The sequence below is a fragment of the Urocitellus parryii genome, chromosome 3 (genome assembly GCF_045843805.1).
Source record: "Urocitellus parryii isolate mUroPar1 chromosome 3, mUroPar1.hap1, whole genome shotgun sequence".
NCBI lineage: Eukaryota > Metazoa > Chordata > Mammalia > Rodentia > Sciuridae > Urocitellus > Urocitellus parryii.
The window spans coordinates 155,253,872-155,266,483 of NC_135533.1; the positions used below are offsets into that span (position 1 = coordinate 155,253,872).

The 12,612-nt window shown below is 46.6% G+C and overlaps 1 protein-coding gene across 2 annotated transcripts in view; it reads left to right on the forward strand.

The window, feature by feature from the left end:
• The window catches only part of Ppm1f (protein phosphatase, Mg2+/Mn2+ dependent 1F), a 29,765-nt gene extending 23,896 nt beyond the window's left edge, over positions 1–5,869 (forward strand). For both annotated transcript variants that reach the window (XM_026401662.2, XM_026401664.2), the window contains exon 8: positions 1,604–5,869. In XM_026401662.2, coding sequence (XP_026257447.1) covers positions 1,604–1,983 — 380 coding nt within the window. In that variant the 3' untranslated portion in view covers positions 1,984–5,869. The remainder of the gene's footprint in view (positions 1–1,603) is intronic.
• The last annotated feature ends 6,743 nt before the right edge of the window (positions 5,870–12,612 follow it).

Genomic DNA, 12,612 nt, shown 5'->3' on the forward strand with positions numbered 1-12,612 from the left:
AAGGCTAACAATTCTCAATTAATCTTCCCATGGGCATAAGCTAAGGGTGGGCTCACCACCCCTCTTAGGGGAAAGCCTGAGGATGCCAAAAAGGGTTTGCAAGGATTCTCCTTGACTTATGGTAGAATTAACTGCTAATAAATCCCTAGTAAGTTGACAATATCTTAAGTCAAAAATGTGTTTAATGCAACTAACATAGCAAGCATCCTAGCTTAGCAATACAATCTACTGTTGGATTTCAGTTGTTTTTTGTCGATTATGGGGCTGACTGGAAGCTGCAGTTCACTGCTGCCAGCAGTACCAAAAGAATCAGACTACAGATCACTAACCCACGAAAGGAGCAAAATTAAAACTGCGAGGGCTGGGGTTGTGATTCAGCGGTAGAGTGCTCGCTCCTCTAGCATGTTCGAAGTGCTGGGTTCAATACTCTATACCACATAAAAATAAATAAATGAGATAAAGGTATTGTGTTCAACTACAACTAAAAAATATATATTTAAAAAATTCAAACTGCAGGTTTTTTTTTTTTTTTAATTTGTATTGCTTTCACATCATTGTAAAGCCAAAAAAAATCGTAAGCTTAACCATCATACATCAGGGATCATCCATACTGTGTTTATGTTATCAGATTGTGACAGATGTAGAAAAGATTTAAAAACTACAACTAAACACCTAAGAAATTTTCATCTCCCACCATAATTGCATTTTAAGTTATGTATTGTTAATTCTTTTGTGTGTGTGTTTGTATATATATATAATATTTATGTTTTAGCTATAGATGGATACAATACCTTTATTTTATTTATTTATTTTTATGTGGTGCTGAGGATCAAACCCAGTGCCTCACATGATCTAGGCAAGCACTCTACCACTGAGCCACAACCCCAGCCCTGTATTGTTAAATCTTAATTAAAACAGGTCCCCCCAAAGTCTAGTAGGAAACCTTTAAATATTTCTTTTTTTTTTTTTTTGGAACTGGTAATTGAACTCAGGGGCACTCGACAACTAAGCCACATCCACAGTCCTATTTTGTATTTTATTTAGAGACAGGGTCTCTAAATAATTCTTAAGTGAGGTTACACACACACACATGATTCCTGTTTATCTTTTTGAAAAACACAGCAGTTTCTCATCCATTTTCTCAGTATCCCATCACTGCTAGGTCTCAGTCTGGAGACCACACCTGGCCCTTTCAAGTACTTAAAAATCATTCCCTTCCCAGCTTATTCCCTGGAATTTGCACCTGGCCCCTCTCACCCTCCTGAAATGTCCTGTCCTTGGCAGATGAGGTAATAGCCCATCTTCATACTGCTGACGCTATTGTATCTTTGGACATACCAGGAGAGGGCCAGCAGGGGTAAAGGAAGCAACAAAAGCCCTATCTGAGTGGAAATTGGGAAGATTGGGCTAAGTCATGGTCAGGGGATTTCAAGGAGGACTAGAAACATTGGGATAGTTTGCATATGGGGGCTACAGATTTTGTGAGAACAGGTGGGCTCTGTACTCTCAGGGCTTGAGGGCAGTAACCAGCAATGAGGTTGGGGCCTAGGCAGAAGGAAAGAAGTAAGGTCCTCTGACAAAAAGCTCTTCCGCCCTTGCCCAGGAGATATCTTCCAGAAGCCCTATGTGTCTGGGGAGGCAGATGCAGCCTCCTGGGAGCTGACAGGCTCTGAGGACTACCTGCTGCTTGCCTGTGATGGCTTCTTCGATGTCGTCTCCCACCAGGAAGTCACCAGCCTTGTCCACAACCACCTGGTGAGGCAGCAGGGATGCGGGCTTCGTGTCGCCGAGGATCTAGTGGCTGCAGCCCGGGAGCGAGGCTCCCATGACAACATCACAGTCATGGTGGTCTTCCTCAGGGACCCCCAAGAGCTGCTGAAAAGCAAGATCCAGGGTGCAGGGGACTCCCTGGCAGATGTGAGAAGCCAGAACTTGCTCTCTGGCTTCTCAGAGCCTGAGACCAACACTCCACAGAGAAGTTAGGTGGTCTAGGGCCCCCATCATCCCATCCTGACCCCTCCCCCTCCATCCTTGTGATTCTCCCCCTTAGAGGCCTTAGGACCCAACAGGCGGTAGTGGTCAAAGGGTGCCCACCCATACAGCGCTTCCCCCAGTACCCCGAGCCACTCATGGTGCGTGTTGCAGCCTGTCCTGGTGGCACCCATAGAACTGCATCAGGCAGCTGGTATGTCTCAGAAGGAAACATAGGGGAAAGACCTCACCAAAGAGAAGATGGCCCTGGAAGTGAGCCAGCTCTTTATCCCACCTCCCATCAGAGCAGGGGTAAGACCAGAGGCCATAAGCACCTGGTGGCAGCCCAATCAAAGACACAGGGTGTGTATGTGGAACAGCAAGCTGCACCTGCGCCTGGGACCCTCAGACAGATCCAGGAGCCTCAGACATCTTCAAGCATCCTGGGTCAGGCCCAGTAGGCAGGGTGTCCAGCCCAGGTGTCTCATGGCTTCTCGCTATGGCTATGGCCTTGGCTGTGGCTGGGTATGACAGGCCTACAGGTCATGCCAGCTTCCAAGAGAAGAGAAAGTGGCCTTGCTGGAAAGAAAGGGGACACCAGGGCTCTGGTTCACAGCAGCCATTAGGCAGCCTGTGATGTGCTAAGGTCCTCTCTCTTCCCTTGAGCACCCTGAGGAGGTGGAGTTCAAAACCTTCGACATGACACACTTGTCTTTTGTAAGTTCAGATTTTATTCCAGGGAAAAGTCTGATCCAGAAGCAGTATTTCAGGTTTATCTTTGTTTTTTTAGTGCCAAGATGACCCACAGTGTCATATAATTTAAGCAGAGATTGGTGTTTATTTTACTTCTTAGAAAACTTAAGTATTTACTCTTTTATTTTTAAACCATTTTTTTGTGGAAACTTTTTTGTTGCAGTATTACTGAATTTTTTTCTAAATCAGGATTGAAATAGAAACTTTTCCAGGTGGTGTTAATAAGCCATTCAAGTGCCTTAAACAGCTTTGGGGGTAGATGAGAACTGCTCATCCCGCCATGGATCTTGATAGGTGTTTTGAAGTTCTCACAAAAGCAGCATTTGTTTTGTTAGGGAGTCATGATTTTTAGCTAGACATCCTTCTGGAAGAGTTCTTTTGCCTCTTTGTAATACCAAGCACCCTTAGGAGCCTCCCTGAGGTGACTGGCAGGAGCCACGGCTACTGTGGGACCACTCCCAGACCACAGGGCTCTGGGATCCCGGGTGACATCTATCTCTTACCCCCTGGCCCCAACCACAGGCAGAGGAACCTTATTGCTATTTGACTGGAATGTTCCAGAATATCTTTGTGTATTTGTAATCACATAGGTTTCTTTGGTATAAACAATTAAGAGGGTCTGGCAAGCCTGGAGACAGCCCAGGGTCTCCAGCTTTGGCTAAAGGCAGTGGGAATGCTGCTGGCACTCTGACAGCACCAGCCACAGTTCCTCTCTGGCTTCTGTGACTGGTACCCTCCCCTGCTGGGCTCTGCCCTATAGCCTGAACAGCCATGAGAGATTCCCACATTCCCTAGAACATCTGGAGAGTGAGGCTCATAAGCGATGATACCTAGGTGCCTAAAGGAGCTCACATAGTATGTGTAGGGGCAAAAGTGGCAGGACTGGTAAGGAAGCCAGGTAGAGGGCAGGGACACTAGGGGGACAGAGAGGGTTGAACAACTTAGGCCCTTCAGAAGTAGCCTCAGTGGGAAGAAATAAGTGATGAGCAGGGCTGCTCCAGCAGAGGCTAGCAGGTCCAAGGAGCAATGGATGGTTCAGCCAATGCTTATGGAAGTGGCAATAGGAGGTTTGGCTGTGAGGTCCCTTCAGTGATAATCAGTGTCCACCTGAAGACAGCAGGGCCTCAGAAATGTCTGCACAGCTGTGCTCAGATTGCCTTGGCCCTTCTCTCAGTTCACAGAATGGGTTCAAGAGTCGCCCAACCCAAGGCAGGTCTACTGTCCACAGGAAGGAAGAGAGCCAACCTTGGTAGAGCATGCGGCTGCATGCTCAGTATTCACCCCTAGTCCCAGAGCAGGGATGAAGGTCTTAAACCATGCAGTCAGTGCCTTGCTCAAGGTCCCCTGATAGAAAGCATCTTAAACATTGTTATTCAGAGAATGGTTGGTCACCAACAATGATCAGGTATTGCTTAACTTGAAGGCCCTGTTACCTTCTGAGGGCCAGAAACCAGAACCCCTTGTGCCCTCTCAGCTCAAGGCTGAACAAGATGCTGGGATGTAGCATCCCACATCCATGCTAGCATCCTGCCCTGGCAGTGACCTGACAGAAAGAGGGAGCTATTGCTTCTCTTTTTCCCTATTCTTTTGATAATCTTATTCTGTTCATTTTGCCAAGAGTGGAGTTTCTCCCTTGAGGGGTTTAGACCACAACCATTTGGTGGTATGATTCATACTGTGGTCTGAGTCTCTACTAGGTATCCTCTTAGCTCAACAGAGAGGAAACACCTTCCCCAGGATTGTCTGAGCACCTCCCACTACCCTGAGCCAGGCTGTCCTGCCATGGCAATGTCCAAGCCCCTGCCTGGCAGAAGTCTGGAGTAAGCATTGAGAGCTGCTCCATCCTTACCTTGGGACCAAGGGAGGCTTTGTTCTCCTGTCAGGGACTGGCCTTACACCAACTCCTAGGTGATGGAAGGCCCTTCCATCTTGACTGGGGCTGGACCAGGAGTCACCAGGTATCTTTAGCTTCCTAGATTCCTAGGCCACCTCCTTTTGGAGCCTTAGTCCCAAGAGGGATGCTGGTCTGAAAAATCTAAATCCTTCTCAAGTTTCAGCTTTACCACCAGCTCACTCTATGAGCTGAACAAGTTGTTGCATCTCTCTGGGCCTCAGTTTCCCTTTTGTAAGACACAAGGGTTGCACAGTGTCTGGAATGACTTCAACCTTTTGGAATCCTGGAAGCTCAGGGGCTACTCAAGGTGAGCCTAGTGGGCCTGGGGAAGATGCACTGATACCAGTGCAGAGGACCCCTCCCCCACAGCCAGCAGGAACTAGTGATTAAGTATTATTAGTGTCTATTCTTAAAATTAAGTGGGTTGGAAAAGAATCGAGTTACAGATGCCAGCACCTTATATGGAATACAAAAGCTGGAGAAACTGAACCCTGCTTTTACAGGTAAGGCTGACTCCCAGCTGAGGCCTGCAGGGGTTGTAGGTGTAGGAAGGGCAGGAGGCCACAGCTACACTCTCAAGGGTGTTCTGGTCAAAATCCAAGATAGGAAGTGGGTATATTTTAGGGAACATAGGGACACAGTGTGGGCAGGGCAGCCAATGGAGTCTCAGGCCCTCTGAGAGAGTAATAGGCTTCCTGAGATTTGAAGTCAGCCTTGGATGAGCCCCTGCCATTGACCATGGTCTGGCTCCTCCTGCCCTCCCTGGGGTCAGCATGCAGCCCCAGTCCTCACCCTCTCCTCTGCTGTGTCAAGTTTTGGCATCCCTGCTACCTCAGCAGTATTCCCAGGGCTGGAAGGACAGCTCTGGCCTTTCCTAGGCCTGGTCCTGACCCAAACTATATGGAAGCCAGGTAGGCCTGTGTAAAATAAGCTGTTTCTGATTTGATTCTGCCTCCGTAGTCCAAAGGGGGCAGCCCCTGGAGTCCTGTGCTTTTGCCGAGACTCCACAGCTTTGCCAAATGCGCCGAGCTTTGCCATTCACGTGCCATGTGGGCCTTGCCAAGGGTTTATCTGTGCACACCTCAGGGGGCTTCCTGGGAGTTGTGTTCTTGTGTGACAGGGAGTCTTGTTCCAAGACATAATGACTGTTTCCCCTGGTCTTAGGGACAAGTCCCAAGGTGAAAAGGCCAGAAGGGTGGTCTCTTCCCAGGGACCCACCATGCTGAAGTGTCAATAAACTATGAATTCTGAGACTCTTTGTCTCCTGAGTTGTGCTTTCTTTTCTCACCTCTTAATACCATTAATAATGGATATCCAGGGTATGTTTAAAAGCTCCTGAGGTGTTGGGAAATTGTCTACAAATCTTGAGAAGCATCCCTTTTAGCCAACCCAGCCTGCTTTTCATCCCCGAGGCTTCAAGACCACTCCCACCAGCAGCAGAAGGGTTGTGGGAAAGGGTTGAGGCCCAGGACATTAGGGAGTCCCAGGAGCACCTAGGAACCACACTTCACTACCAAGGATGAGACCATCCCAGCATGTCAGACTTGGACCCACAGGTGGCTATATGCCTTCATAATACCTCCTAAAATATTCAGGGGAAAAATCAAAGCACTAAGCATTTCTTCTGCCTCCATTACTATTGCCTGCCTGCCACTCTACCCGTTGTATTGCAGGGCTGCCCTGGCCACTCCCACCAGGACTAGCTACATGCCTGCAGCAGGACCTCCCACGTAGGTCAAGGACAGAAGCATAGTCAACAGACTTGGGTTACTTAGTAGGAAGCCAGGTTTGCAGCTGGGGCTAAAGAGAAAAAGCCCAGAAGGAAGTCCCATGAAGAAAGACTTCACTACTAATGGTTCCTGAGGGGCAAGATTCTCTCTCTCAATTCAGTGAATATACTTCAAGAATGTTTTTATAGCTGCATGCAGTGGCACACACCTGTAATCCCAGTGTTTCTAGAGGCTGAGGCAGGAGGATCCAAGAGTTCAAAGCCAGCCTCAGTGAGACCCTGTCTCTAAATAAAATACAAAAAAAGGGCTGGGTATGTGACTCAGTAGTCAAGTGCCCTTGAGTTCAATCCCCCCCGCCAAAAAAAAAATGCTTTTAAGAAAAGATCCAGGAAGATCAACCAGCAGCAAAAAGGAGGGTGATGCTAAGACCCAGGGTTTGGGTAAGGAACTGGGAATGGCCAGGCAGCTCCGGTGATTTGGGAGAGCTGGGCTGATTTGGAGATATAGCCTGGGCAGCCCCCTCCCCACAGGAGGCTTTAGGTGGTAGGCTGTTAGACTTTAAGGGAATCACAGGGCCCACCAGCTTGCCACAATTTGCTCCAGATATGTGGTCCCCAACCATCCAGCCCAGACTTCAATAACCTCCCTCACTTCCCAGTCAGCAAACAGCCAAATGCACCACAGCTAGATTTAGTACCCTAGACACCCTGAAGGGCTGGCTCCCACAAAGACCCCCAGTGCAGTGCACATGTGCAGAGTCCAAGGCTGTGGCCCTCAGAGTGCATGAAACTGCTCTTTGAGACCAACTTCAGTTGCTTCTCAGTGCCTTCAGGGGATCAATACTGTCATTTCAAATCCAAATGACTCTGAGATGTAACCACTCATAGGACTTTGTCATCCAGCCCTTTGGCAGACTTCAGTCTGGTATCTGCTACACTGTTCCCAGCCTTGGAATGAAGGATGACAAGGCAGACCACCGAGTAGTCCACCGAGTAGTCCACCAAGTGCTCCCCGGCTACAGGGCCACTAATGGAGTCTGAGCCTGAAATCTTCAAAAGTTGAACTTTTCAGAGTCCCTGACTCTGTAGCTCCTGCCATTTAGTCTTTCTTTCCTTTCTCCATCAAGAACCACAGAAAGCAGATGAGCAGTCAGCAAGGAAATCTCTTCCTGTGCTCCTGGCCAAGCTTGGCCCTCAAAAGGACACAGAAAACATCAAAAATGCCTCCACGGCATCACAGCCCCAAAATTGCTCTGAACTGCTCCCCAAAATGGAGCACGTGTGCCTTCCAGTTCATTGGAGAAAGCTCTCCTAGGCCTGCTGTGTTCCTTCCTTTCCTCAGCCCTGTCCTGGACTCTGTCTTTGCCTATGGGCCTCCCAGCCTTGTCTGTTTGATTTCTCCTATCCCTTCCCAAATTACTCTGGAGTGTCCTTTTCTGCTCCAAGTAGCACCTTCTGCCCACAGCTGAGGCCTCTGATGCTTCAGACCACACTGCAAGGAAGGCAGTTTTACCTACCTCCATTGTGTCACAAAGAGAGGGGTGGGGGCAATCCTTGGAAACGCGGGGAAACTAGCCCAGAAGGAAATTCTGCCAGGATACAGGCCTTGGGTTTCCAACCAGGCTCTGCTCCCACCCAGCACCACCCACTCATCCATCTGTCCTCCCACTCCTCTACCCACTCAGCTCCTGCAAAGTCTCCTTCTTAAGTATATGCTGTCTTGTTCCTTAATGAATTGTCTCATGTTTCTGAATCTCCAGATGGTGGCTCCATTCTCCTCCCACCCCTCACTTTCATGGAGCTTGAAGCCCTTTCTCAGGGCCACTGGGTCAGGGTAAAAGAAGCCTGAGGAACCACCAAGGGTACATTGAGCAGACAGGGCCTGAAGCTGCCTGGTAGCTGAATGTGATTCACCCAATAATCCAGGCCATTGTGATGGCAGATGGGGTTGGGGAGGCATGAATTAGGTTTTCTGTCAGGAGGGGGACAGCTAAGTCCACAGAGAGATTAAGCCACAGAGTCAGTTAGGGTGGTCAGGACTGGGATTCACATCCACCAAATTGGGGCTTCAGCCTGGGGAAAGGAACCTGAAATCCAAGTCCACCGGACTATGGCAAGGTTGGGGCAAAGCAAGGGAAAGAGTCAGGAATCCCTACCGGAAGGGCTGATGCCTAACCTGCCCCCCAGAGTTTCCTCAAGAGACCCAGCTGGCTTGCCTGGGGCAGAGACCAGCTCTGAACCAATCAAAGATAGGTCAAAGAGAGATCCTCAACTAGAGCACATGAAAACTTAGGTTTTTCTTCTAGAACTTCAATCATTGGAGTCCTTGATTTATGGGTGGCTCCAGGGAAAGGACTAGGTACAACCCCCTCGGAGCCAGTTCTGAGGATTTGCTCAACCCCAGTAGAGTATCCAGGACAGATGCCAGGCCTAGAAGCATCACAGGGGGCACTGGTGGCCCTGATGCCCATCCAGGCAGGCCCCTGTTCAAACCATTGTCCTGGTTAGTCATTCCCACCACAGTGGAAGAGACCTACTCCTCACTCATCCTACAATCCCAGCAGGCTCAAAATGCCCACCTCAGGGCCCACTCCCTCCCTTTACCCAGATCTTATCTAGGTCACTTCTCATCCCAAGGATTTGATGATTTATGTCCACACCCTTATGAAAACCACATGCAGCTGTGTGGGCACAGTGGTGCACACCTGTAATCCCAGCCGCTCAGGAGGCTGAGGCAGGAGGATTGAGAGTTCAGAGCCAGCCTCAGCAATGGCGAGGAGCTAAGCAACTCAGTGAGACCCTATCTCTAAATAAAATACAAAATAAGGTTAGGGATGTGGCTCAGTGGTCGAGTGCCCCTGATCAATGCCCAGTACCCGAAAAAAAAAAAAAAAGAAAAAGAAAAGAAAACTACATGCACTCCAGCACCATGCAGTATTGTTTCAAAGCATTATCTAGACAGTTGCCATTACATGAATTTTTTTTGTATCAGGGATTGAACCCTGGGGCACTTAACCACTGAGCCACATCTCCAGGTCCTTTTGTTTTTTGAGACAGGGACTCACTAAGTTGATGAGGCTAACTTTGAACTTTCAATCCTCCTGCCTCAGCCTCCTGAGTCACTGGAATTACAGGCGTGCACTGTTGTGCCTGGCAAGTATTTCAAATGATTAAAGTATGTTCTGCATTTCTTCTCAGCAATGCCAGAGATCGAAACCAGGGCCATATATGGAGTTGTATGTGTGTGTGTGTTATTTCTTTTTTACTATAATTATTAGTACATATTAGTTATACAAAACTGGGTTTCATTGTGACAGTTTCATACGAGCACATGATGTACTTTGATCACATCCACCCGCTCTATTTCACTTTCACTCTTTTCTTCTCCCCCAGTCCTGTTCCCCTTCCCTGATCGTCCCCTTTCTGCTTTCATGTTGTCCTTTTTGGTTTTTTAGATTCCACTATATTTCTGCATTTATGAAATTATAAAAATAATATTACAATAGGACAAACCTTGGAAAAGAGGAAAGACAAGATTTAGTTTTGAGCTTAGGACAAAATAATCGAGGTCAGGGCTGAGGGTGTAGCTCAGTGGTAGATGTATGGTAATACTGTGGTCAATCCCCAGCACCAAAAACAAAACAAAAAAGGTTATGGTGTTTAAAAATGCAATATAAAGCTGGATGCCATGGCACATGCCTATAATCCCAGCAACTCGAGAGGCTGAGGCAGAAGGATCACAAATTCAAGGCCAGCCTAGCAATTTAGCAAGGCCCTAAGCAACTTAACAAAACCCTGTCTCTAAACAAATAAAAAATAAAGTGTTGGGGATGGAACTCAGTGGTAAAGCACCCCTGGGTTCAACCTCTAATACCAGATAAAATAAAATGTACAATTTAGTGCTGAGTATGATGGCACATATTTATAGCCCCAGCAGAAGGATCTCTTGAGCCCAGGAGTTCAAGGACAGCCTGGGCTATGGTAGTGAAACCCTATCTCATCAGAGGTGTTGGGGAGGGGAAGGGAGAACTGCTTTGGGTCTGGTTGGTAGATGCTTGCATGAGGCCACAGATTCAGTCACCAGCCACACACACAAAAAAAAAAAAGAAAGAAAGAATCAATGTCCTATAAAATATAATAATGAAACAGATCCACCAGTCAACAACAAAACAATGTTACCAATAATATTGAAGATTCTCAAGCTCTCACCCACTTGCTTGTCCATCCTCTTCACCCCAGTGACCAATATCCTAAATGTTTAGATTCATCTTTTTTTAAAAAAATATATATCTTTATTTTATTTATTTATTTTTATGTGGTGCTGAGGATCGAATCCAGGGCCTCTCACGTACTAGGCGAGTGCTCTACCGCTGAGCCACAACCCCAGCCCTAGATTCATTTAAGGAGGATTTCTTTATAGATTTATCTTGTATGCATATATCCTTACATCCTGACATTTAGTTTTGCTTGTCTTTTAACTTTTTGAAAATTAGATATTATATATATTATCCCCTTTCTGCTTTCATGTTATCCTTTTTGTTTTGTTGTCCATTTTGTTTGGGTTTAGTTTGGTTTTTTGGTACCAGGGATTGAACCCAAGGGCATTCAATCACTGAGCCACATCCCCAGCCCTTTTTTGTATTTTATTTAGAAACAGGGTCTCACTGAGTTGCTCAGGGCCTCACTAAGTTGCTCAGGCTGGCTTTGAACTTGCGATTTTCCTGCCTCGGGCTTCCCGAGTTGCTGGGATTACAGGCGTGTACCACCGCACCTGGCCTGTATGTATTCTTATATATCATATTTACCAAGAAGTGAACCTACTGGGCAGGGCTTGCTTCATGTGTAATCTGCAGACTCCAGTGCAAATGAAAACATGTACTCTTGATAAATTATTAGGGATTTCAAGATGACAGCAGCAGCAGAGAATCAGACCAGGTGTGAGCCCCACGTGACTGCCCAGGTGCACAGCTATGAGGCCACCCTCCCTCAGTCTTCATCCCTACTCAACAAGGTCATACAATGGTTTGTGCCTAATACAAGAGGCAGCCTGATGTCAGTATGTAGCACACCTGCTGTTTCCCAACCTCACCATCACTTGATACCATCAGATCTTTTAACATTTTTGTCCATGTAATAAGGGTAAAATGGCATTTTGTTGTGGTTTAAATTTGCATTACCTTAGTTACCTAAGAGGGTATCTGCATCCATTTTGTGTTGCTATAACAAAATTCCTGAGGCTTATAAGGAAAAGAGGTTTATTTGGTTCACAGTCCAACAGCATTGTGCCAGCATCTGGCAAGGGCCCCCTGTCTGCATCATAATGTGGCAGAGAAGCAGAAAGACAAGCAAGCTTATGCAAAAGAGACTGAGCATATGGAGGGGACTTGCTTTATAATAACAATCCTTTCTTGTGGTAACCAATCCAGGACTGAGAAACACACTCCCTTGAGGTGCATATTATCCCTTCTAAGGGCAGTTTCTCCATGACCTAATTATCTCCGGTAAAGGCCCCATCACCTCAATACCATTACCTTGGGAAAGTAAGCCTCAGCATGAGTTTTTATGAAGACAAATCACATTCAAACCACAGAAGAGGGTGAGCAACTTGGGTGTGCATTGACTGTTGGGTGAGTTTTTTTTTTTTTAATGTTTTTTAGTTGTTGATGGACCTTTATTTTATTTACTTATTTATATGAGGTGCTGAGAATCTAACCCAGTGCCTCATAATATGTGTGAGACAAGTGCTCTGCTAAGCTATAACTCCAACCCTGAGTTTTGTTTTTTAAGACCATGGGCAGAGTTGTTTCTTTCTAGTTCTGTTCTCTTTTTAATATTATTTTTATTCAGTATTTTTAGTTATACATGTTTAGTTCTGTTCTTACTCCTTGAAAGTAAGTCCACTCCTTTTGGACTTGGATAGATAACTCCCATCCTGAGGTCTCATTTTTCTCATTTGAACAATAGAAATATGTTGTTTTGGGTCTGAGGTTATGGCTCAATGGTGGAGTGCTTGCCTAGCCTGTGTGAGGCACATCCTCAGCCCCACATACAAATAAAGGTATTGTGTCCATGTACAACTAAAAAAAAATTTAAAGAAATATGTTTTGTAGTTATTTTATTTGGTACTGGGGATTGAACTCAGTGGATGCTTTAACACTGAGCTACACCCCCAGCTCTTTTTTTCACCTTTTGAAACAGGATCTCACTAAGTTACTAAGACTGGCTTTGAACTTGGGATCGTCCTGCCTCAGTCTCCTGAGACTCT